The 26830-nt window shown below is 42.3% G+C and overlaps 1 protein-coding gene across 5 annotated transcripts in view; it reads left to right on the forward strand.

Annotated features, from left to right (window-relative positions):
• The window catches only part of PRKAR2B (protein kinase cAMP-dependent type II regulatory subunit beta), a 151103-nt gene that overhangs the window by 122509 nt on the left and 1764 nt on the right, over positions 1-26830 (forward strand). For all 5 annotated transcript variants that reach the window (XM_075927056.1, XM_075927071.1, XM_075927059.1 and 2 more), the window contains 6 exons: positions 12416-12522; positions 14468-14621; positions 18807-18908; positions 19623-19697; positions 20897-20962; positions 21154-21292. In XM_075927056.1, the coding sequence (XP_075783171.1) occupies positions 12416-12522; positions 14468-14621; positions 18807-18908; positions 19623-19697; positions 20897-20962; positions 21154-21292 (643 nt within the window). The remainder of the gene's footprint in view (positions 1-12415; positions 12523-14467; positions 14622-18806; positions 18909-19622; positions 19698-20896; positions 20963-21153; positions 21293-26830) is intronic.

The following is a 26830-nucleotide window of genomic DNA, read 5'->3' on the forward strand; positions in this document are numbered from 1 at the left end:
GATACTCCAGTATCCCGAAAAAGCATTGCTATGTAGACATAGCCTATGAGACCTCTAGCTTATGTCATTTACATTGAAGTCCTCATGATAACTCAGCTTTTTCCCCCTATACATTGTTGAGAGGTGCTTAATGAAGCAATCTGTCAGCCAATTGGGATGGAGACAGTCTAGCTTAGTGGTCGGAGTCTGCATCTCTCTTGGTTTTTTTTTTTCTAAATTTGCTTCCTACCCTGGCTCCGTGTATCTCTGCTTTATCCCATTGTTATGCTGAATCTTACTTGTCCAAAGTGAGTGAAAAGAAAATGACAGGATGTCATTTTAACTAGGGAGAAAATAATGTAAAATTATTGTTGGAAGGAAGAACAGAACAGAATCAAAAAACTGTGTGAACTGAGTATTTTTGAAGTAAGAGAATTACTGATTATCTATCTTTAGTATTTATATGACTCCTTCATTGTAGTAACTGAGGAACTCCCAGGCTTTAATGTATTTATCCCTGTGAGGTAGGGAATTACTTTTATCCCCATTTTCTTATTGGGGAGCTGGGGCACAAGGACACTGCTTGTAGTTTTTCAAGGCATTTGGGAAGGTCTTTTTCACACCCTCGGTATCTCATTAAAGACTTCTTGTGCCCATAGCATCTATCTTAATAGTCAAGTTGGAGCCTACCTCCTTGTGCCAGACTGGCTGGTGCAAACACCATTTCAACTGTACATATATGGTAGTGCATGTAAATCCAGGATACAATGTTTTACATGAGTAGCAGGGAAGTAAATTTGGATTCATGGAAGTTATTTTCTGTCTTTGTACTGATCCTTATTTCTCATTCTTTCCGTCATGCTTACGTTGAAAAAGTGTTGCCATCACTGGGTCAGGCAATGGGAGCTTGTATCAGCAAATGTAAATGCTAATGCTTCTTTGGGACCAGCTGATTAGATGAATAGACATGTTCAGTGGGGTGTTGTTCTGTCTCTCCCCTTTCAGGAGGGCTCACGTTACTAAATCTGTGAAGTGCAAGTAATATTAGGCACAGCTATCCCACTGGTTGCAAGAGCAAGAGCCCCTGTCCAGAATGGATTGTTGGCTAGAATGTTAACCTATATATAATATGTAGCAAATACAGTACGGCTGTATCTAGACTGGCAAGTTTTTCCGCAAAAGCAGCTGCTTTTGCAGAAAAACTTGCCAGCTGTATACACTGGCCGCTTGAATTTCCACAAGAACACTGACTTCCTACTGTCTGAAATCAGTGCTTCTTGTGGAAATACTATGCTGCTCCCGTTCGGGCAAAAGTCCTTTTGCGCAAAGCTTTTGTGCAAATGGGCCAGTGTAGACAGCTCAGATTTGTTTTGCGCAAAAAAGCCCCGATCGCAAAAATGGTGATCAGGGCTTTTTTGCGCAAAAGCACGTCTAGATTGGTATGGACGCTTTTCCGCAAAAAGTGCTTTTGTGGAAAAGCATCCGTGCCAATCTACACGCTCTTTTCCGCAAATGCTTTTAACGAAAAACTTTTCTGTTAAAAGCATTGCGGAAAATCATGCCAGTCTAGAAGTAGCTACAAGTTTAAGTATGTTCAATACCAGTTTATAATTTATTTTGAAAAGTTCTTCAATCCCTTTGTGATATTTACAATATTTATTTTCCTGACCTCAAAGAAAATTGAGACTAAAACATTAGTTTGTTCATGCAAGATGATACTTAAAACATGTGATCCTAAGACCAGCAAGTTAGAAGGCTTAGGAGTGAAAACATGTAATTTTTTACTTCAGCTGGAGTACACCATACACTGTTCTAGGGAGACATCACTAACAATATAAAATTACTACGCTATAGGATTTAGCTGTGTATATTTCTTGTTTGTACTATTTATGGCCTGTTTTACACTGGTGGAGAAAATCAGTGCAAGATACAAAACTCCAGCTATATGAATTGAGTAGCTGTAGTCAACGTACGCTTGCATCAATTTTCTGGCATGGCCTCACAGCAGGTGGTCAATGGGAGGAATAAGGGAAGTTGATGGGAGAGTTTTTTTGTCAAAAAAAAAAATGTCCTACTGGACCCAGGCCTCTTTCAGTGCAGCAAATGGACAGTGCTCAAGGAATGAAGAAGTTCAAGACTTCTTTATCCCCAGTATTCAGTCTGTAACTCATGTCTGCTGTACTACTCCCTCCAGGTACTAGACTGAATGTGGGTTTTTAAAAAATGTCCTCATGGCTTTTCTGTTGTCCTCATTACAGTAGCATAAGTACTTTGTACACATGAATGAATTCCTCTTACAATACCTCTTTTTGAAATAGGGAAAAGTATTATTACTTCCCATTCCATATTTGTACACAGTATTATTTTAAATTTAGATCTCCATATATACTGTTTTTTCTTTTTTATGCAAATTCTGACTTCTGTGAGAGAGTGGTGGTTCGCTGAAGAGATATTTGTTGTTCTTTCATTTTTTATGTTTTATTGTTTAAAGATGCCTTGAGCCACACACATATTTTATGTATGTTTAAATCTAAAGTAAAAAAAAAATGTGTAAATTTAGTGTTGCTAGGAGTTGCCAGAATTTAAGTTTCCTATTCAGTGTTAATTTAGCCATTTGTCCTCATACACAGAGATATAGTTCTAATTTAATAAGCCTACACTAATTTTTCCACAGGAGTCCTGCCACATTCACACCAAAGTATACAGTAATGAGTGAATGAAACAGTGATTAAAAACCAAATACACTTTGAAACTCTCTTAACCGGGATACTCTGGTCCAGGAACATCCATGGTCCAGCACGGATGTTGCAGGACCAGAGAGTCCCAGTGGAAGGCCAGTGGCTAGGATCCTTGCAGGGCCAGCAGGCTGTCTGCTGTGAGTCTGCTGTCAGTGCATAGCAGCAGGGTTGGGAGACATGCGTATGGCTGCCTGTGGGGCTGGGAGCTGCAGTAACTTGGTGGGTCAAGAATCCGTGGCACACAACTGCCTGGTGAGTCCCAGAGCTCCAGCGTGGTGCACACGGCTGCCAGCAGGACCCAGAGTCCCAGGGTGGTGCGTGCAGCTGCCTGCAGGATCCAGAGCCCCAGTGTGTCACACACAGCTTCACGATGGGTCCCAGAGCCACCACAGCAATGGCTGCCCAGCGGGGTTGGCAGGGCAGCGGGGCCAGCAAGAGGTGAGGAGCCGACCGGGAGGCCAGTGGGCTGGGTTGGGGAGCCAGCAGCAGGGGGTCCAGAAATGACTTCCCTTAGTCCAGCTAATCCCTCTTCCAGAACCAGTCAGGTCTTGAAGTTGCCGGACCAGGGAGGTTCAACCTGTACAGTGTATATGTATGGCTGAACCCTTATTTACTTTATGCCATCCAAACACTGCCCTAAATTTGGTGTTTTTTTCCTCATAGGCTTTTCTGTCAGTCCTCACAATAATGTAGACTAATCCCAAATGTTCTTATAATTGTACATAATTAATACAGTTTCTAAAATGTGGCTATGTGGGACTATATCATGATTCTTTTAGTCTCTTTTCATTTAAAGGCTCCAAAAGTTAAGATAACAGTACTCATTATTCCTAGTATGTCATGGATGTTTATATTTAGAAGTTGCACATAGTATGTGCCCTCTGGGCATATCTGCCAAATTTACTAATTCACAAATTAAGAGGCATTACTAGCTGCCATTGGAAAAGTTGTGTCTTGAAGTCTGTATTTACTGCACCATCGAGACTTCTGTGGCCACACCTTACTTGGAAAAATGCAAAATTCTTACTCCCAGCGTGTAATTTTTGCCAAGTTCTAGACTATTAATTTAGTACAGTAGAACATAGCGTATTGAAACAATTCCATTTAAAGATGTTGTTCTCATGAATATTTCAATGCCAAATGTAACAGGTAACTTCTTTCAGCATGAGAACAAATATGATTTAATTTGAATCAAACAAACAATTTTGCCCCAGTGTATAAAATACAATTTATGTGTTAGAATGGTTATTTTTTCCAGTGAGTCAGAGCCATTTTACTTCACCATGCAACCAATTTGCATATTGTATGAATAGAGAACTAAGAATAAACCCTATATTTTTTCAGTAGTTGTCAGTCATAATGACAACCACCTACATACTGAATGTTTCTTTAGTTCTGTGCTATGAGGTTATAATTACAGGGAATGATGGATTTTGATTGATTAGAAAGACATATCTTGTATGCCATGAGATTAGGAACAGTGTCTGAAGGCACTGTTAGATTATGTCTACACTAGACATTCTTATTCTTAAAATTTGCCACAGTTGGTAGCTCCATACAGTTCCTAGAGTGGCAATGTTAGAGTTGACTATTGACCAGCACGTTAACCAGTGTATTGTTTAACCCTGCTCAAAATGTGTGTAGATTATACAAATACGTGTGGCCATCAGCAGCTTGTGGATAATTGTGCTCCCACTCTTTGTACCACTGATGGAAGCAACGGTGGAAATTTTAAGAGGAAAAAAATATAAAGTAGATGCAGCCTCACTGTGCTATTCTCTTTGCTGCCATATGAAGCCTGTGATCCTGATTGATCTCCCCCTGTTGTAAATAAAAAACTCTCTCTTAATATTTCTAGCAAAGTAAAAGCAGTGTAACTGAGACAATAATCAGCCTTTTTTCCCCCTTTATGTATCGAAGCTAATGATGGATGCTCATATATATTTTGTTGTGGTATAGCTGGTAAAATTACTTGGTGAATTCACTGCAATTTGTAAACTGCAAATTTGCCTTACCCCTGCAGAGCCAGCTGTAACAAAGATTTTGGGGTGAACTCCATTAGTCACATTTCAAACAATGAAAATATATTGGACAAGAACTGTGACATTCAAGTCCTCTGTGTCAGCCAGGAGTCTTTCTGCATGAAATTACGATCAACCATGAATGTGTTGCTAGGAAAACTTGATTTTTCTTCCTATTCTTTAGTGTGAAAAGAATGGCAATGATTCTTGCTTTTTATTATTGTAAGGAAGTGGTTTTGAAACTATGGGTTACAGCTAGGGTTTCCAGGTGTCCGGTTTTGAACTGGACAGTCCGGTATTTGAGCTTTCTGTCCGGGGAACAAATTGAGAACATTTGTATTTTCATTAAGTTTTTATTATTATGAGTATCAGTACGTAGTTGCGTACTACCTGGCTGGTAGACACGCTCACACTGTATGAGCGTGTCTACCAGCCAGGCAGTATGTAACTACACAGTAGAGAGGAGGGGGGGGGGTGGGACTGAGGTGGGATGGAATCCCTGGGGCCAGACTTTCCCGTGCACCCTGCCGGGACTGTGCATAGGATGGGCAGCACCCTGGGATCTGTATGCGCCTGGCCAGCCCCACTCCCCTCCAGCCAGCCCCGCTCTCCCCGACTCCCTCCTGGCCAGCCTTGCTTTCCACTGGCTGGTACCCTCCCCTCCCGCCCCCCCCCCCCCCCCCGATCTCCCCTGGCCAGCTCCACTCCCCCCGACCTCCTCCCGGCCAGCCCTGCTCCCTGCTGGTCGGGTTTCCCCCGGCCAGTCCCGCTCCCCCCAACCCCTTCCTGGCCAGCCCTGTTTCCCACCGGCTGGTATCCCCCACCCTCGATCTCCCCTGGCCAGCTCCACTCCCCCCGACCTCCTCCCGGCCAGCGCCGCTCCCCTCCCAGCCGGTCCCCCTCCCCATCCATCTGAGATCAAGTGTGTCCAGTATTTTTTGAAACCATCTGGTAACCCTAGTCACTGCCCTCGTGGAATGTTAGGCACTAGGTCTTGTTACTGCAGGGGGATCAGGTGAGCAATGCAGGTGTTAAGGCCTATGTCCTGGCACCGCAGACTACACTGCACCCCAAAAGCAGCTGACAACAGGCCCAGCTTTTGGCGGGGGAGCGCACAGGGCTGGGGGTGCAGCATGGTCTGCAGTGCTAGGTGATGTAGGAAGCCTGACTTAGTACCCCCATTGCACCACTGACCAGGAACCACTCAAGGTAAGCCCTTCCTGCCCCAGCCCTGACCTCGCCCCCAAAGCCATCCTGCACTCCAAAGCTCTCACCTTCAGCCCCACCCCAGAGCCCACACTATTACATTGGGTCACGGGCATCAACTTTTCTTCAACTGGGCCATGAGAAAAAGTTTGAAAACCACTGGTCTAAGGTCATGATAGAAACTCATGTTTCCAGTCACTTTTTAAAAAATGTTTCCTTTCTGACTATGAGAACATGCTTATTCTTATTCCAAAGTATAATTATTTTTGAACGGCTTAAGAAATTCCACTGAGCTTTATTAATTATCCAAGTGTAAAAACAAATACTACATAACTAAACCAAATAATTGTAAATCAGTTCAAAGTCAATTTTTCCTACTCAACCTTACTTTGTAATACAGCTTTAAATTTGGCATGCACATAGTTCTCTGTGAGGAATCTTTGCTTTGTTATGTTTTGAAAAAAATGAACAAAAATGAAATGACTCAAAAGTTGTTATAACTACACAATGTGCATATTTAGTATGTCACTTTCCATAAGGAAATGTGTCTAATTTAAATCAAATCTATCATATTTGTAATGTTGCTGGTATTGTACCAAAGATTAGCAAGATGCCCCAAATACAGTGTTCCATAGAGCAGTGTTCCATAGGGCAATAAAAAGCTGCATCTGATTGTGTTTTGTAGGTATGCAAACACAAACTACACTAGAAAAAAAATAGTAACAGAACACTCAAAATTAGGAGAATTAAGGTTGTCTCTATGTATACATTATGATAGTTCTAATTACATGATCACATACAATTGTTTCTATAAAGCCCATGCTGCTTTTAGTGCACTTACTGGACATGTTTAGGGAATGAGGCAGTTCTTTGTTTTTTTATCATCACCAATCATTGTGACTTCTATCCCCTATGTACTATGCACCAGCCTCTGATTTCACCATTCTCACCAAAGCCTCTTAAGCAAAATAAGATGTCATGGAATAAGAGGAAAGGTCTCTTCATGGATCATTAACAGGTTAAAAGTTAGGAAACAAAAGGGTCAGTTTTCAGAACGGAGAGAAGTAAATACTGGTGTCCCTTATGGTATGTCTATACAACATATCTTTTTCGGAATAATGGCCGTTATTCTGAAATAACTATGCAAACGTCTACACAGCAGTAGTGTTATTTTGAAATAATGGGTGACTTATTTTGGCATTGGTTAACCTCATTCTACAAGGAATAACACCTCTTCTGAAAGCTATTTTGAAATGGGAGTGTGTAGACAGGGCAACTGCAGTTATTTCAAAATACGGGGCCTCCAACCCTTCCCACAGTGCCCTGCTGGCTGCTGTCTACATTCAGCCAAACTGTGTAGTCCCTCCTTCCCTTGGAGCTGCAGCCTCAAGGGAATGGGCTTGTGGCACCACCCTGCAGCTGCCACAAGTTCCGTTTGGGTGAAATGAGCCAGTCTACAGCTCTCACCCAGCCCCCAACTTCTCACAGGGAGCAGTCAGACAGTTCTCAGGCACCTACCTGGGCCAAAACAGGCACGCACTTTCCTGGTCTGGTGTGAAGATCCTGGACCTCATTAAGGTCTGGGGCGAGGAGGGAAACCTCTAGGATCTTTGCACCAGATGCAGGAATGCAGATGTCTATGGCTGGATGGCCAACAGCCTGGCCGCAAAAGGACATATTCACACACGGGAGAAGGTGAAGATGATAGTCAAAGAGCCCCGCCAAGCCTATACCAGGGCTTGAGAGTGCAGCTCCAGCTCCAGGGCAGAACTCCACACCACCCTTCCTTTGAGGACCTGGACCACATCGTAGGGGGTGAGGCAGATGTCCCCCTCTCTCCTTGTAGTGGACTTGGGGCTCAAGACACCCATCATCACCCTCCTGGGGGACAGAGACGAGGAGGAGGAGGCAGACGAGGCGAGCACCGTCACCCTCCTGACACTAGAGCCAGTACCATATGCTCAGAACGTGTCCCAGGCATTGTCTGAGGCCAGGAAATCCACAGCAGGTGAGTGCCATCATGTTCCCTACACACACAGCAGGCAGGAGGCAAGGGGCTGGGGTGTGCTCCTCGCTTGGCCTTTGCGGCCTGGGGATCGTGCAGTAGCCTGTACACGTGGGAGCATGTGGAACGACAATGCAGGGCACACAGCCCCAGAAGGCTGCACCAGAGGACCTGTATGTTAATGGCCACAGGTGTCTGGAGAGGCCAGCCATACTCACGACACCAGGGTAGGACATCCTCCTTCCTCAAGCCACTACTACAAGGAGGGTGGGGACATGGGCATGGTTACACTGGAATGAGGTGTAACAGGTAATTCGAACTAAGGACTTAGTTCGAATTACTGTTTAACTGCCGCGTGTAGCCGCGGGCAGTTCGGTCGCCATTTTTAAATGCCACTAGTCTGCCTGACGGGAATATGCAAATAAAGCCCGGGATATTTAAATCCCGGGCTTCATTTGCAAGTTTGAATGCCTACATTAGCCTCCCTAGTTCGAACTAGGGGGCTAGTGTAGACATACACTTTCTCTCTCTCTCATCAGTATGGAACATGCCCGCCCTCTTGGGGCAGCATCCACTCCTGGGGACAGCACAGTGAGGCGCAGGAGCATCTGCCGCTCATACACACCTACCCCCGCCAACACCCTGTCCCCCTCTCTCCCAGCGGGCAGAGATACTATGTAGGACGCCGCCACTGCCAGACCCAAAGGGCATGTGGCATGAAGGGGAGCCCAGCCACCCTGTTCCCCCACCCTCGGGATCCCAGTCTGGCTGGCCCCTCCACATGACTGTTTGTCCCCGGGACAGGGGGATAGTGAGGCTCCTCCCCAGGGACATCTGGGCCCCTGCAGGCAAGGGCCCACTGCCTAGAGCATACGTGACCTTGCTCCAGGCAAATCGCCTTCACCTGAGTCGAGAACTCTCGCTCTCGGCTCAGAGATGAGGGCTAGGCTTCAGGCACGGTGTCTCCTGGGATGACTGACTGTCTCTCTTTATTCTCCACAGCTGAATCAGCTGTGAGAGGGGGGCAGTCGATACCACACGGGGCAATCTCCCAAACCCGATGGACCCGCAGGTGCCGGAGACCCATGGAGATGAGTTCTAGAGGGAGCACCTCGCAGCACTCTGATCCATGGAACAGAGCATAGCCTGCAGGCTCCAAGAAGATCTCCAGCTGCGGCGAGATACCTGTCAGGAGATGGTGGATCAGGGCTGTACCATGTGCATGGCTGTGCAATTCCTGATTGCCAGCATGCTGCCTGCCCCCACTCCTACTCCCACACCTGTCCTCCACCCCTGCTCCACCCGCTTCTCCCCCAACCACCCTCGTGGCCACCAAGGCCCCCTGCATCCATGATGGTGGGATCCCCAGAGCCAGGTGCCACTCCCAGCTCCATCCCTGAGCCTCTCCTCACCCCTCCTCCCCCTGCCAGTTCCCTCCTCCTTGCTCTAAGGTTTTCATCCTCCTTCTTCCCTGCTTCCCCGCCCCCCCTCCCAAGTTCTTTCCTCAGTCCCTCCCAAGTTATTTTGACCCCAAATAAAAACTACACAGAGTTTATTGTTTCCAAAAAATATTATTTGATTGTCCCTGCAAGGGAGGGGGAAGAGGGGGAAGGGAGGGCTTTGGGAGGAAAGGCAGAGAGGGGCAATGCACAGGCCCCTGGTGGTGAGACCCAGGGGAGAGTGTTACTGGGGTCCTTGTGAGAAACTCTCCCTCAGGCCTCTCAGATCCGCATGGCCCCTTGATGGGCCCCCGGATGGCAGCCATGCGCGGCTGCTTGAAGGCCCTGCTGATGCAGTCAGCCTCTGCCCCCCACCCTGGCAAGAATGCCTCCCTCTTCTGCTCACAAATTTTATAGAGCACACAACATGCAGCCACCATGTGTGGGATGTTCTGCTCCCCGGTGTCCATCTGGGTGAGGAGGCATCTGAACCGAGCCTTCAGATGCTTGAAGGCACTCTCACTACCATGCAGGCCCTGCTGAGCCTGGAATTGTAGCGTTTCTTGGAGTGGTCAAGTTGGCTGGTGTAGGGCTTCATGAGCCAGAGCAAGAGAGGGTAGGTCATGTTCCCCCACCATGCAGAGTGTCGTGTCCACGTCCCTGACCCTGATGGTGCGCTTGGGGAAAAAAGTTCCAGCCTGCAGCTTCTGGAACACACGTGTTATGGAAGATGTGGGTGTCGTGTGCCTTCCGCAACCACTCAATGAAGTTGTCCATAATCTGGCCCTGGTGGTCCTTGATGGCCTCCAGGACCATCGAGAAGTATTCCTTCCAGTTAACGTAGACAGATGCCCGGGGGTCGGGGGTCCGGATGGGAACATGGACCCCTGCATTTGGGGAAGCCCATGTTGGCAAAGTGTCCACGATGCCCAGGTGGATGACCCTATGCAGCAAGATGGTGTTGATGGCCCGCATTATCTGTAGAAGTAGACAGACAAACAAACAAACAGAGAATCTGAGGGTGTAGACAAAGCCTATTCTGAAATAGCTATTTTGAAATAAGGCATGTGTAGATGCTGCACTGCTGCTATTTCGAAATAGCCCATCACCAGGGCCATTCTAAGTTATTTCTCCCCAGTGCCTCCTGGGGCTTTAAATCGAGATAGCACGTCTACATTAGGGAAGCTTGCCTTGGACTAATTTTGAGGCTTCTCTGCTGTGCAGGTGAGCTATTTTGAAATAAGCTATTTCAGAATAACTATTCCAGAATAGCTTATTTCGAAATAAGTGTACAGTGTAGACATACCCTCTGCCAGCTAATGCAGCTCTTCAGCCAAGTCACTCTTTGCAATGTAATTCACTCTCCTTCCAGGGGATATCAGAAGTCCCACAAATACTGACCCTCTTCTGGGTCTTAAATCTCTTCCCTACGCTTACCTCCCTTCTCAATGCCTTATCCACTTCCCTAGTGGCTGGTGGGGGAGAACCTGAGCCCACCCATTATTTCAGGTCCCCCAACCAAAGGACCCCCTGTAAGTAGCAGGTGCCTGCTAGCTCCCTTTACTAATTGTTGTATTTCTTTGGGCCACTTCCTTACAGCCCCTTCCTTACTTTCATCTTCACCCTCATCTCAGGGCTGAAGTCTTTCTTAATCCTCTGTAGCAAGCCAGGAGCACATTCCTGTCCCTTCCAGCAACTGCTCTGTCAAGTCTTTCTTGAGTCCCTGCAGCCAGCCAGGAGCAGCTTCGTTGCTCCCCTGGCTCCAACCAACAACTGAATCTGGCCTATCCAGCAGCTCCTTTTTATATGAAGCTGCTGGACTCTGATTAGCTGCTCCTTGCAGCCTCTCACTGATTGGCTATTACCCCAGTCTAGGCAGCCTGGAATACTCTCCTCTACTGCTCTTTCCTGGGTGGCAACAGGAACCCTCCAGCAAGAGGCCTCAGTGCCTAGTACTTTCTTTCATAAGTTGTAATCTATCTTCAGTGCGCTTCATAGACATCAAGTGTACGTGACTAATATTATATAATTTCATGCGCATTTATATGTATGGAGCATTTCAGTATTGAAACATAATAGCTCTGGTGATGTCTTATAGAAGATCAAATGCTATTGAATGTAGCTAAGTATATGGCCACAAAAAATTTACACAGAAACACACCCCATTCACTGGTTGGCAATAGCGATGTTAAAAAGCAGGCATCTGGGTAACCGTATAACTGCTGAAAATGTCAGTGGTTATGCACACCTGCAGCCAGCTCCCTGGGAGCCAATGCATGCCAGGAGCCAGCTTTTAAGATGGCTCCCAGCATGTACTGGCTTCCGCCTACCAGCCCTGCTCCCAGAGAGCCATCTGCTGCCCTGAAGCAGCATGGGGTAGAAGTTGGCTCCTGGCGAGTACCGGCTCCTGACTCCTGCCTCACACTGCAGAGCCCGCAGTGTGGGGAGGGGGACAGCCCACTCCCCAGGAGCAGGGAAGTAGCCTGCATGTAACTATTCATGCTAACCGATAAGCCCGGGCTTATTCTATTACATTGTTATCCTATTACATCGGTAGGTAGCAAAGCAACAGATAATGTATTTTATGTGTCTGCTGGTGATGCCTACGAATATACTGAGTATCACATTGGATATCAAGTTTGCATTATTAAGTAAAGGGAGGGTTTTGGAAATGATTGTTATAGGAAAGTGCATTAGGAAAGTGAACAACAACAATATTAACACTACCGGTGTTTCTTTGAGTTCTGAAAACAATAAAAGGAAAGAGCTGGAACTAAAAGCTGAAATACTGACAAAAAACCACACTGTTTTTCCAGTAAATTGAGAGATTATTATAACATGAAATTTTATACATTTCAGGTGTGCTACCATGATCTGAGCTAGTGTCTAGTACATTATGTGAAGACTAACTAAAATATTTAAATGGTTACTTTGTATTTTTTAGGATGATAATATAAAAGCAAATTCTAATTGTCCTCTTATGGGGGACAATTCTAATTGTACTCTTGTTGTTGTTTTTTAAAATAGGAACAGATGTCTCAGGTATTAGATGCTATGTTTGAAAAGCTGGTTGAAGGAGGAGAGCATGTCATTGATCAAGGTGATGATGGTGACAACTTCTATGTAATTGATAGGTGAGTGATTATATAGAATTGAAACACATGGGATTATGCACACTCGTAACACTAACAATTTTTTTGCATATACTTTCAGTTGAATCGGTTGTATGGAAGAAAATGCAAATATATTTTATCAGAGTTAAAGGTCATTGAACTATAGACCTCTGTCAGTGAAGAAAATCTAGTCTGATTTCACCTGTAATGAAATCTTTGCAAATGAACACATAACTCCTCTTTTACTGTTATGTTCTGCCACAAAGATTATTTGTCAACTGGAAACTGATTTAATGTAACAAATAATTGGAAAAGATTTAGCATTCAGGATTTGAAATCTTACATGCTCAATGCTGTTGGTAAAGTTTCTTGTTACTAAGAACATAACTTAAAATTTCAAAGACTTGCACAAGTTTAATGACATTTCCCATGTGGGTCTAATACTTCATAGAGCAGATTAATAAGTAAAATGATAGTTATAATTGCTGAAAATGTGATTTAGAAGTATCTTTTGTCATGCTGCTGCTGTTGCTGCTGTTTACCTTTGACAAAATTTTTATAAAATCATCAATATAGGTACTGACCCCTTCCAGGGTCATCTGTTTTCAGCATGTGGGTTCCCTGTGCCCACAAAGATTAGAAGTTCTGGAGGAGGGGTCCCCATTGTCTGTGGCAGCCAGGAGCTGTGGGGTACTAAGCTGCCTGCTGTGGCTTGGAGTGGTGGAGGTACTGTACCTTCAGCTCCCTGCCCTTGAAGGATGTGGGGGATCCTGCAGCTCCCAACCGGGGCAGGCTGAAGTCATGGAGATCACTGGAACATGGATTCCATGACTTCCAGTGACCTCCAAAACTAAATCATAGCTTTATTGATAAATAATGTTGTGGGTTTGCTTTGTTGTTTAAAGTTAAAACTTTATATCAGATGGATGTACAATATCTTTATTTTGTGTTTGCTACTCTTTATAAGAACTCACAGTATGTGTTGCCACCATTCTGACTATATGTTCTATTTGGGTCTGGTAGCATCCACAATGACCTGGTAGTAGGCACTTCCAAGGCATAAGGAGGTCAGACTCTACATTGCAACCTACCAATTCTTGTTTAAAAGAACACTTTACATTAGAAAGTGTTTTTATATTTTAAATTAATTTAATGGTAGAAGCATAGTTTTCAGAAACCATTTATTTGTGAAGACTTATTACACAGTTTGGTTAAAAGGAAATTGTTAAATAATTTAGATCCAAATGTGTTCATCTTTATTACTTAATAATTGATTTTATGTATATGTAGTTTATAATTGTCATTCCAATTCTGATTTTTTTTATTTTTTAAAAGCAAAGCTACTATATCATCACAAAGAAGTTGTAACTGTCCCCTTTAAAATTGTCACCATTTCTAGAGCATATACAAATAAGTGAGATGTTCTTGCAAAGTGCTCAGTATAATTTAAATGAACAAAATGTATATTTCCAGAGCAATGCCATCAGTGTAATGCATAGTGCATAATGAACTTGGTAAACTAAACAAATAAGGTAATAACCTGAACTGTCTAACTCATGAGTGGGTAATAAAACAGCATCAGTTCGCCAGGGTTAGCCCCTGCTGAGCCGCCACTGGTTTATTTAATTTTGCCTCCACAGGTACGGGTACTTGCAACTCCCTTTAGCCATGGATCACTGTTCCCAACTAATGGGAGCTGTGGGAATCAACATAGACCAGGACACTGATTCCCGCAGATCTTATTGGCTGGGAGTGGTGATCTGTGGCCTAAGGGAGCAGCAAGCACCTGTACCTGCAGAGAGGCAGGTAAATACAGGGACAGCAGCCTGCCAGGGACTAACCCTGGAAACTGAATCCAGTCCACAGGTCTGTATTTGCCCACTGCTGCTCTAACTTCTCCCTAAGGAATATGGGGGAGTGGAGAGGATGGATGTCTACTCATTGTATCTGTGTATTTTATTAACAGAGGAACATATGACATTTATGTCAAATGTGATGGTGTTGGGAGGTGTGTTGGTACCTATGATAACCGTGGAAGTTTTGGTGAGTTGGCCTTAATGTACAATACACCCAGAGCAGCTACCATAATTGCTACATCTCCTGGTGCTGTATGGGGTTTGGTAAGTGAAGTATTTCTTTGAATGAATTTTTCATTAAAACATTAATGTCTTTATATAAAATAATTTAAAATTGTATAGCTGTATCTACAATTATTTGAAATTTAAAAATTTGTCTTATAATTGGAAATGTATTATTAATATTAGACACCTTTAAGATTTGCAGAAAAAGCCTGGGTAAATACTGTCTTTGCTCAACTTTGAACATAAGCTTTAAGCAAACTTGAACCTCAGAATGGCAATTGGATATAAAAACCCACAACAAAATTTTCTCAATAACTTTCAGAGTTTAGTATCATGTTCCAACTATAAGAAACATACCATTTTTTTTGCCATATAGTGAAGATTTTCCTGGATTTTGAAAAACATTAACGCCTTTGTCTATTTCTATACGGCTCTTGCCCCCCAAAAGTGCAGCTCATGGAGCTGCTCCTGCACCCCCCCCCAAACATCTCCTGCCCCCTACCGGCTTCCCCCCAATCCCTAGCTTCCCTGTACTTACTGGGTCAGAGCTGCGGGATTTTAAAAATGGCACCCAAGATGGTGGCTGTCTTAAAGGGGCAGCCTCCTTTTTTAGATTTTTTTTGTTTTGTTTTTGCTTGACAATTCTGGTGCGGCTCTTCACATTGTTTCCACTGCTGTTTTCGCTCTCTTTGTTAAATGTGTTGGCCACCTCTGATTTACAGTATAAAAAATATCCAACATCATGTTAATTGTTAAGTTTTTTATATCTGGAGTCTGCACAATAGTAATTACATTTGACAAAAAATAATTGTGGTAATACTTAAATTTGTATTAAATATGTTGAAAAAACTGTTCTCCATCAAGGCTTATATATTGGTGTGGTAAGTGATCCCAACGTGCTATTTCAGAGCAGTGCTTGGTGTAGGGGAGCATATGTGACTTTCTGCCATCTACATCCCTTACACTGTTGGCCTCTCTATGGATATATCTACACAGCAGCATTATTTTGGAATAACGTTAGTTATTCCGAAATAGCAAAGAGCATGTCTACACTGCAAAACATTATTTTGAAATAATGGTGAGCTAGAGGACTTCTTACTCTGACTCCTGTAACACTCATTTGAAGAGGAGAAAGGGAAGTTGAAGGAAGAGTGTTCTTTGTTCGATTTCCTGCTGTGTAGACTGCACCAAATGCCGAATTAAGCTATTTTGACTTAAGCTACACAACTGATGTAGCTCAAGTTGTGTAACTTAATTTGACTTTTCTCCTGCTGCGTAGATGTGCCCTACATTACCTGGAGCAGCCTAAATGCTGCTCTAAATTGTAATGGGGTTGTAATGGCTATCCAGGGCCATTGAACTATTGGGATTACAGTGCATTTCAGCCACATACTCTTGAGCTGGGTGGTGTGAGAACAAGATAGAATGACATACATCTGGGTACCCCATCTTTCTATTGAAAGGATTGCCCCACATCAGGGAATTCCCTTTTGCCCACCTACGGCAGCTTTATGTTCCCTTTGTGATGCTAATGTGGTACGTAGAATATGGTCTGATGTGTTTGGTTTAGCTAACATGAAGCTCATTATTTGACATAAATGTGCTGAGAACTATGGGATGAACAGATTTAATTGCAATATTTCTGAGATATTATTAATCACCTTAAATTATATATTTTGTTTTTCCTTAGTCATTTACTCCAAGGCTACGTCTACACTGGCCCCTTTTCTGGAAGGGGCATGTTAATTTCAGAAGCCGTAATAGGGAAATCCGCGGGGGATTTAAATATCCCCCTCGGCATTTAAATAAAAATGTCCGCCGCTTTTTTCCGGCTTTTAAAAAAGCCGGAAAAGAGCGTCTACACTGGCCCCGATCCTCCGGAAAAAAAGCCCTTTTCCGGAGGATCTTATTCCTACTTCAAAGGAATAAGATCCTCCGGAAAAGGGCTTTTTTTCCGGAGGATCGGGGCCAGTGTAGACGCTCTTTTCCGGTTTTTTTAAAAGCTGGAAAAAAGCGGCGGACATTTTTATTTAAATGCCGCGGGGGATATTTAAATCCCCCGCGGATTTCCCTATTACGGCTTCTGAAATTAACATGCCCCTTCCAGAAAAGGGGCCAGTGTAGACGTAGCCCAAACGTGTCATACAAATCTAATATATGTTGAGCCTGAAAGGTTAGGGAGCATGGGTGGGATTCATGAAGGACTCTGTCTGTTTCAAAATTGAGCATCAGAGTGCACAACTTTTGAGTGCCTAGAAAATCACAGGAACCCCACTGCGATCCACAAGCCATCTTAGATGCCAAAACTCCCTGTACAATGAAAGGGGAGAGATAGTCCCTGTAGAATATGATCCACAAAAGACAGCATGCTACAAGAGAAACACCATAAACTTGCCAGTGGCAGATGCTGACAAAAGGAGTATATCAACCGTGGCCAACCTGTGGCTTGCGAGCCACATGCAGCCCTTGCCCCCCAAAAGTGCAGCTCGCGAAGCTGCTCCTGCACCTCCCCCCAAGTGGCCTCTGCCTGCTCCTTGCCTGCCCCCGGCTTCTCTGGGCTTACCAGGTCAGAGCTGCAGGGTTTTAAAAATGGCAGCCAAGATGGTGGCCATTTTAAAGGGGCAGCCTCCTTTAAAAAATTTTTTTTTAATTGTTTTTTGTTTTCGCTCTGTTCTGGGGGGCCTTTTTTTCCTTTTTGCTTGACAATTCTGGTGCGGCTCTTCCTTTTTTTTCCACCTCTATTTTGGCTCTCTTTGTTAAATGGGTTGGCCAGCCCTGGAGTATATAATAAGCTTCATCCATCTCTCAGAGATAGGCACCTAAGTCCAGATCTGAGGGATATGCCTATTCCTGGTTGGTGACACATGGTGAAGGATCCCTCTCATGGAGTCAGGGGACTTAGGTGCCTCTGGCAGGAATGAATTGAGACACCTATCTCACGTCTTACAACAGGGGAGTGGTAAGGAGTAGTGCCTAACTTATAGCCCAGGAGTTAGAGCACTCACCTAGACTAAGATGTGGGAGACCCAGGTTCAATTTCCCCCACTTCATCACAGATGAGAAAGGATTTGAACAAGGGTTTCTCATCCCTCAGAAGAGTGCTGTAAGATGTGGGATATTCTGATTTGGTCTCGCTTGAAAGAGAATCTTCAGAACTGTCATTCATGCTTAAATTTGACACTTTACACATAGGTCTTAACAAGGACACTAATTACCTTACCCATTACAAAGATAGCTTCCCCAATTATCACCTCTAATATCATTAGCTCACAGACATTTACCATCCCCCTTCTGTTCTGAAATTTGATTTGTCCTTTTCATATGTGTTCATTTTTTTGATTGCATCTTTTGGTATATATGGTCATGCCAATTTTCTTCCACTATTTGATCTGAGGAAGTGGGTCTGGCCCAGGAAAGCTCATCACCTAATAAACCATCTTGTTAGTCTTTAAAGTGCTACATAGTCCTGTTTTTTGTTTCAGCTAGACCAGACTAACACGGCTACATTTCTATCACTAAAACAACAATTTAAAGGGACACTATCACTTAAAAATTACATTTCCATCTGGAAGTGTTGTAATTGCAAGTAACAATATAAGATTACTAGACCTGAAACTGATTTCAAGGCAGGGGGAGAAGAAATAATTTTTCACTTTCTCATTTACTGGTTCATCAGCAGTTGTTTTTGTAGAGTCAGTTTCAGCTTTGTTGATGGCCAGTGGTACTTCCTATCTCATGCATCTCCTCTGGAGGTAGTTTGTATATATGCTCTTCCCTGGCCAGGCAAGAAGGCAGTTAGCAGTAATTGCTGCTGCACAGCTGAATATGAAAATCAATAGACAGCAGCTATACACAGATGTATGCAGGTGAGGTATGGGCATGACAATGTTTGGTGTTGCTCTCAGGCCCACCTTTCTGACCTTTCAAACCTTTTTGAAATTTACCAGGGAAAATTAATTTTTAAAAGAGGAATAAAAAAGATGGGCAAGAGATGTGATGTCAAAGATCTTTTTAGAAAAAAATCAGTTATTTGAAATGTTACAATTTAAATTAATATATCACATTTTAATGAAAGGTCTCACTGAAATCCTTAAAAACACATAGAATTGCCCTCTAGTGGGTGATTATAATCATTATACATTTTACCTATTTCTTTTATGCATTTTTCATCCTGTGCTAACATTTTCCTTTAATATACTTTTTTCCTTCTCCTTGTGTTTTCAGGACAGAGTAACATTCCGGAGAATCATTGTAAAAAACAATGCCAAAAAGAGAAGAATGTATGAAAATTTTATTGAGTCATTGCCATTCCTTAAATCTTTAGAAGTAAGCTTTCTATTGCATTATTTTAGTGGTTCTGGCAGGGCTATATTATAAGCTTCTATTTTCATGGGATTTCATCTTTGATTAAAATTTTCTTTTAGATTAAAATGTTGCACATTTTTATTTTTAGAGAAGGGCCCTTTGAGGAAAAGTGTTGAATTTTCAATTTGATCTTCCTCATTGACTAATTTATCATCTTCATAAAGCTTGATCCTATAATTTGATCCACACAGCAGACCCCGAATCTGGATCTTCCTGGAACAAGGATTCTGCCTGTGCAGATCAGCTTGTAAGACAGAGGCCACATACTATAAAATATTAGAATTGTTTGTAGTTTCCAGCCTTCTAGTTCTTAAATTATATTTTTGCTAGATATTAATTCCATGAATTACTGCTTTGGGCGTGTTGAAAAAAAATGAATACTTTAATTTAAAAGATACATTTTTCTGCACAGATTTGTACTTTCTTCAATATGTATTTTGGAAGATTTAGGGCATGTAAATTTACTATACAAAAATAGAAACTTATTAAGACATATGTTGGTAAACCATACCCTGGGAAATTGTTAAGCAGAGGTCTAGTTATCCTTTTATTGTCAATACAGATAGGGACATATTATACTGTATTTAGGTCCATAAAAGCAGATATTAAGAATTGGCAAAATATATTTAATATTATTAGCAAAAAATGTTTAATATTTCCATTCTTTTTATAAAGCTATCTGAACGTTTGAAAGTGGTGGATGTGATAGGCACCAAAGTATATAAAGATGGAGAACAAATCATTGCTCAGGTATGGTAGTGTCGTAGTTGAATTTTTTTATGCCAATAAGTGAAATTATCTATTATCTATTATGAATCTATTCTTTTAAACTAATTGAATCTCAATATAGTACTCAAAATTGAATAAACTGGAATGAAAAAAACTGTATGGTTCAAATAGCCAGGTTGTTATGATGATTTAAATTTCAAATAATAATTTAAAGCATAAAAAAAGAGTGCAAATTCTTGGCAGGTAATTTCAATTGATTTTCCACTGGCTTTTTTACACTTTAATACTTCTATACTGTACATGTTTGCAGTCAGTAGTATGCGTCTTTGAGGACAAAATGTAATTAATTCATTCTGGGATTTGGCATGTTTTGTTAGCTTTTACAGATCTGTAAATGATAAATGCCTATTACGGGATATTTAGCCAGTGTCTTATTGGGAGTTTTCTTATTACTTTAACAGCTACCTAATTTCAGATGCTGAATTTTAAGAAACAGCATGTTCTGTTAGTCTGAACAGAACAAAGTAAACTGCAAATACTATATAAGAGAAAGGCTTGTAAAATAGTAGGTGCTGAAAATGGACCTTAACAATGAGTGTCTGTTTCTGTTCCTTAAAAAAACCCAACAATAATGCAAGGATAGTTCCATCGGGGAGGTCTTGTCTTTGGATTTCCTTTAGATGTTGGCTTTGATCTCCCCCATGCTTGTTGATAACTGAGCAGATAATGGGGAATAATTTTTAGGGATTTATGAGTTTAAAATCCTCTAGAACAGAAGAAGGTGGCAACTGAGTAGATCTCTCAGGCTGATAATATGTGTCCACCAACCCAAGTATTCTGTTCTTGCCCACTGATCCATAGGGGAACAGCTTGTTTGTTTTGGTGAACAAGGAAAAGTATCCTCCAAGATACCCAATAGCTGTAGTTTCCTCGACTTCTCTTGGTTCCTCAAACTATGTTTTCTCCATGGCTCAGTATTGATGGATACATAGAGCCATCTGTGTTATTTTCTTTAAGGAAGCTTGTTGCCCATCTCATCATTTTAATTTTTCTGTGCCAAGAATATGAATTTCTAAGTAAAATGTATTAAAGCATTTTAAATCAAGTACCAGAAGTATGAGCTGTAAGTCAGTAACTACATATATTTTAATGAATTTCTTACTATTAATATAAAACTAAAAATCAATATTCTTGTTTTCATTACTTTTTATTTTTAATAGGGAGAGATGGCTGATTGTTTTTTCATTGTAGAATCTGGAGAAGTGAGAATTACTATGAAAAGGAAGGTAAAAATCCTAACATGAATGTAACTATTCAAAATCCTGAAGCCCTTAATATATTCTAAATGTCAAACAGCAGATATGTCTACTTTTCTCACTGCAGTTTTCTTTATTCTTTAGACATGATTAAATTCCATTATAAGTAAAACTGTACATGTAGTAAGTGTGTCTTATTTTTATCTTATCTAACTTTACAGAATAAACAGGATGTAGAAGAGAATGAGGCAGTTGAAATAGCTCGGTACTCCAGAGGACAATATTTTGGAGAACTTGCTCTTGTAACTAACAAACCACGAGCAGCTTCAGCATTTGCTCTTGGCACTGTCAAATGTTTAGGTACTGATTCATGTATATTTTTGTTTGCTGTGGCTAATATGAAAAGCATCTTTTTACTTATCAAAGGCTATATTTATTATGTACTCTATGTTCCTTCATACCATAAAATCATATTTCAGTCATCCAGTAGCATTCCTTTAAAACCTGTCAGACCATACTGTACGTATTATAGTATATTCATACCTACACTAGAAAAATTACTTATAATTGACAACTGTGTCAAACATGGACCTCCAATGTCTTCCCTATTTAGATGGAGTTGAAAATGGTTTCCAAACTAGTGCAACACTTTTAATACCTGTTACATAACTCTGCATAACACTTAACAGACACATACAAAATTGTCCTTGCCCGATAGTATAGTCAATACCTAAGAAACTAAGGGGGATAACTCAGTGGTTTGAGCATTGGCCTGCTAAATGCAGTGTTGAGCTCCATCCTTGAGGGTGCCATTTAGGGATCTCGGACAAATCTGTCAGGGATGGTACTTGGTCCTGCTGTGAGGGCAGGGGACTGGACTCGATGAACTCTCAAGGTCCCTTCCAGTTCTATGAGATAAGTATATCTCCATATATACGAAACAACTGTTTGATATAACCAGGGCTCGCCGAACCAGTAAATTGCCTAGGATAAATTGCCTAGGGAGGTTGAGGAATCTCCATCATTGGAGATATTTAAGAGCAGGTTAGACAATCTGTCAGGAATTGTCTAGATGGTGCATGGACTGGACTTGATTACATCTAGAGTCCTTTCCAGTTCTAGAATTCTCTGATGGACTGCTGTTCCTCCATCTCCAGAGCCATCATCTGTACAGTTCTTCAAGGGTCAGTCCTGTTCCCTTCTCTTACACAGGAATGGATCAAGACAGTGGAACTCAATACTAACAGTGATAAGAGACTATAAACTTCTTTGCTCTCAGAACTAAATGCAAAACTTATATCTTTAAATTAGCTTTCCTTAAATAATTGAATTTTTTAAAACGGAACAACTTAGATTCAAAGCAAAACAATTGACTCCCAACTGAGTTGGTTGGCATGGTTTATGGGTTATTTAGATATTACTTACTATATCCCTAAGTGCAGAAATGTAAGATTCTTTTTTATTGTTTAACAGTTTAACTTCTCAAACAGCATGTTATTATATCTCCATGTTATTAATCTAACTATTACAAAAACTGTACAATACAAAGGTAAATTTTGTATTATTAAATGACAGATATGAGACTAGCAAACAAAATGTTTATTCACAAATCTACTGGGCTTTTAAAAATCAGTTTCCCCAGCCAAATGAAGATGGAAAAACAGAAAAAAGAATTGAACAAAAAGGAACATGAGATAGTGATAAAAAAGATCCATTATGGTCCAGATCATATGGTCAAAGCAAGTTGTTGAGTCACTAACACCTCTGAGATAAGAGCCCTTGGTCCACTGGAATCTGGTTCAGGGAGGAAGGTTTCTTCTTGATGACTAGACGGCATCAGATGAGTAACCACGGACCAAATTCATTGCTGGCTAGAGCACACAGATAATATCTAAGAAACCATTATGATCAGGGCTCGCCGAACCGCTTGCCAGCCACGCTGTCCGGCAATCTGCGCATGTGCAGATCGTTCTGTGCATGTGCAGATCGCCCGAATCTGGCTCTTCCGGGTTGCAATCTACTCATCACGGGCTAGTAGATTGCATTATTTGTTTAGCCTTGCTTATGATTATGGTTCATTAGATTCAGTGCCCATTAGACTCATAACTCTGAGCAGAAAATAAGAAAAGCAAAGGGAAAGAATAGTCTAGACACCAAGGCTTTGTCTACACTGCAGGGTTTTTGCACAAAAAGCTTTTTGCGGAAGAGATCTTCTGCAAAAACTTCTTACGCAAAAGCGCGTCCACACCTCAAAAGCGCATTGCAAAAGTGATGCGCTTTTGCGCAAGAGAGCGTCCACACTGCATGGTCACTCTTGCTCAAGAAAGCTCTGATTGCCATTAACAGAATGGCCATGAGAGCACCTGTGCTTTTTTTTTTAATGCAAGAAACCCCTGTGGAGCATCCACACATGCCTTTTTGTGCTACAGCTCTTGTGCAAAAAGGAGTTACCGTATATACTCGAGTATAAGCCGAGTTTTTCAGCACATTTTTTGTGCTGAAAAATGCCCCCCCTCGGCTTATACTCGAATCAGCGTCTCGAGAACTGAGGAAAGTGAGTACGCTGGTCAGGTTCTAAGGCATCCAGGTTGTCGTTATGTTATGGACTGCGCGGCGGGGCCTTTCCAGAAACGGCTTCATGCCTCCTGCTCGTGGGCGGGCTCAGCGTGTCTCTGCCGCCGGCCGGGTCTAGCTGCGTGAGCCCGGAGCTCCGGCCCCGGTAACCGAGGCGCTCGGGGCGGGGGGCGCTGCCGGGAGCGGGCTGGGCTCCGTGTGTCGGGGGCCGTCGCTGCGCGGGGCGCTCGGAGCCTCTGCCGGCCGCTTGGGTTGCGGGTGCGCCCGCAGGTGCTGCTCGGAGCCAGCGGCCTCGCCCCGGGGCCGCCGGCAGGGAGGCTCGGGGAGCAGCCGAGAGGGGCTCTGGCCTGGGAAAGGTCCGGGCGGGGGCGGCGGGGGCTGAGCTGGTTGGGCCGAGTGTCCGAGCGTCTGTTGCCGTGTGTGACTGGTGCTGGCGCTGGGCGCTTTCTTGCAGGCGGCCCTTCAGGGGCTCATTGGATTGGCGGGAGGACTTTGAGCGGGAGTTACGGTATTTTTGATACCATATTGTTTTTGTTGACCCCCTTTTCCAATTACAGAGCTAGGTTATTGTTTTTCTTTGAAATAAATATTCATGTTATTTTATTGGTATCTATCTTCATTTTTTACATTTACCAGTAGCTGCCTCATTTCCTACCCTAGGCTTATACTCGAGTCAATATTTTTTCCCAGTTCTTTGTGGTAAAATTAGGTGCCTCGGCTTATATTCGGGTCGGCTTATACTCGAGTATATATGGGGAGAGGAATAAGTCTACTGGCAAAAGCCCTCTGTCCTGTTGATTTACTATTTGGGTTTTTTTGCGCAAAAATGCATTTGAGGTGTGGACGCTCCTCCAGTTTTTGCGCAAAAACCTTGTGGTATAGACATAGCCCAGGATACAACAAGGTCAGCAAAAGACATCATAGAATCAGTGTTAGAAGGGACCACAAGGGTCATTTATTCTAATCCCCTGAGGTTACTTTTAGAACCTCTTATAAGTAGTCTATGGGAAAGAACAGGATGTGTACCCCTTTCCAGAGTTCTCCAGTAGCTTTTATATTTTGGAAAATGTTTTCAAAACAAAGTTCTAACAGAAGCTGCAATCACACATACCTGTGGAGACAGAGGTAAATATAGTGACAGTGGCCCAGCAGGGGCTAACTCTGGGGAACTGGATCTGGCCTGCAGGCCGGTATTTGCCATCTTTGCACTATATTCTATCCAGACTAAGGGCAAAACTGTATGGTAGTATACTCTTCGGCTTTATCTACACTTCAGGGTTTTTGCACAAGAAGCTTTTTGCGGAAGAGTTATTGTGCAAAGAGTTCTTGCGCAAAAGCACATCCAGACCTCAAAGCACATTGCAAAAGTATGTGTTTTTGCGCAAAAGAGCAGCCACATTACATGGATGCTCTTACGCAAGAAAGAGCACCCGTGCCTTTTCCGATAGGGGTTTCTTGTGCAAAACCCCCTCCAGAGCGTCCACGCCTGCCTTTTTGCACAAGAGCTGTAGTGCAAAAAAGAAGTTATTCCTCATGAGGAGCGGAATAACTCTACCGGCAAAAGCCCTCTGTTCTGTAGATTTTCTTGCGCAAAAACACTCTTGAGGTATGGACTGTCTGCCGTTTTTGTGCAAAAACCTTGTAGTGTAGACGTAGCCTTCTTGTATAGTGTTGAAAAGGTTTTGGTGTGCCATCTATACACTGTTTGTCCTTGTCTACACACAACTTATGTACCAATTAACTAATTTAGATACCAAATTAGCAAAATCAATGAACATCTTTGATGTGGACATTCTTAAATTAGTGTAAGAACATCTTAAATCAGCTCTGTTTAATTTGAAAGTGATAGTGTCCACCCACAATTGAGCTGGCTTAACCAGTTTGTTTAAAATCACACTTTTAGTTAAACAGGTATAGCTTGGTGTACAGGCCAGGCATTAGAATCATTCAAATGAAATGTAGAGTCTGTTCCCTAGCAACAGCTACAGTAAGTAAAGTAGGCATGTTTATTACAGTGCCACAAAATGGATTTTTATTCGATATATTGATTTATAATTTTAGATTGTAAATTCATATGGGCATGGACATTTTCTTGTATCTGTCTGTAAGGCTCTATGCACGTTTATGGTGTTGTATCAATAACAAAGATAGCAATTATAAAATTAAGACAAAATTTGTGCAGGATAAGTTGTAAATGGTAAGATTTTCTGTTTTAGCAAAGAGTGAATATCTGAAGTAAAAACATTCAGGTATGTATTATTAGGAGCATGGCTCCATCAACTTTTTGAAGAGAAAAAGGAAGTAAGGAGAATGAGACAACAGGAGAACAGTTTTGACTGAAAGTATGTATAATTGCTAGCAATCCCAGTTTAGCAAAATATTAGGATAGTGGTGGTAGTTGTTAGCATGTGTAGCATAATTATTAATTTGATGTTTCCATCTAAATATGTATTTTCCCATAAAACATATTAAAACACAAGCTGCACACATATGTGCATTTATGCCAAACCTTGTATTAGATAGACTTGTAGGAAAAATTGTATGTGTAAGACTGAAAAAATGAGTTTTTTGGATATGAACTTTTTATTTTTAAGTGATAGCCAAATAGATTTTAAATTAGTTCTAGACTTTTTAAAATGTAAAGTTTCTTGAAGTAAAAAACATAAATTATTGACTACAGCATTGTTTAGTTCTCATTTACACTCCCTATAAACCCATATGGATAACTGTACTTTTAAATTGCCATCCAAAGCATAGATCTTATAAAGACTTATGCATTGCTACTAAGGCTGTGTCCAGACTCAGGGGTTTTTTCGAAAAAAGTAGCCTTTTTTCGAAAAAACCTCACCTGCGTCTAGACTGCAGCCGCGTTCTTTCGAAATTAAATCGAAAGAACGCGGCTTTTCTTTCGATGGCGGTAAACCTCATTTCACGAGGAAGAACGCCTTCTTTCGAAAGTTCCTCTTTCGAAAGAAGGCGTTCTTCAATGTAAATAGGGCTTCTCCGAAAGAGAGCATCCAGACTCACTGGATGCTTTCTTTCGAAAAAGCAAGCCGCTTTTTCGAAAGTTCAACGTGCAGTCTAGACGCTCTCTTTCGAAAGAGGCTCTTTCGAAAGTATCTTTCAAAAGAGCCTCTTTCGAAAGAGGCTTGCAGTCTAGACATAGCCTAATAGAACTATTCCTAGTAGTAAAGTTAAGCACATGCATAAATGTTTGCCGGACTGGAGTCAAGATATTATCTAGGTCTGAATCATATGAGAAAAGTTATCTCCAGCTTTACTGACACAGTATAGGCCTCAGGCTATGTCTACACTGCGGGTGTT

The sequence above is a fragment of the Pelodiscus sinensis genome, chromosome 1 (genome assembly GCF_049634645.1).
Source record: "Pelodiscus sinensis isolate JC-2024 chromosome 1, ASM4963464v1, whole genome shotgun sequence".
In the NCBI taxonomy this organism is placed as follows: domain Eukaryota; kingdom Metazoa; phylum Chordata; order Testudines; family Trionychidae; genus Pelodiscus; species Pelodiscus sinensis.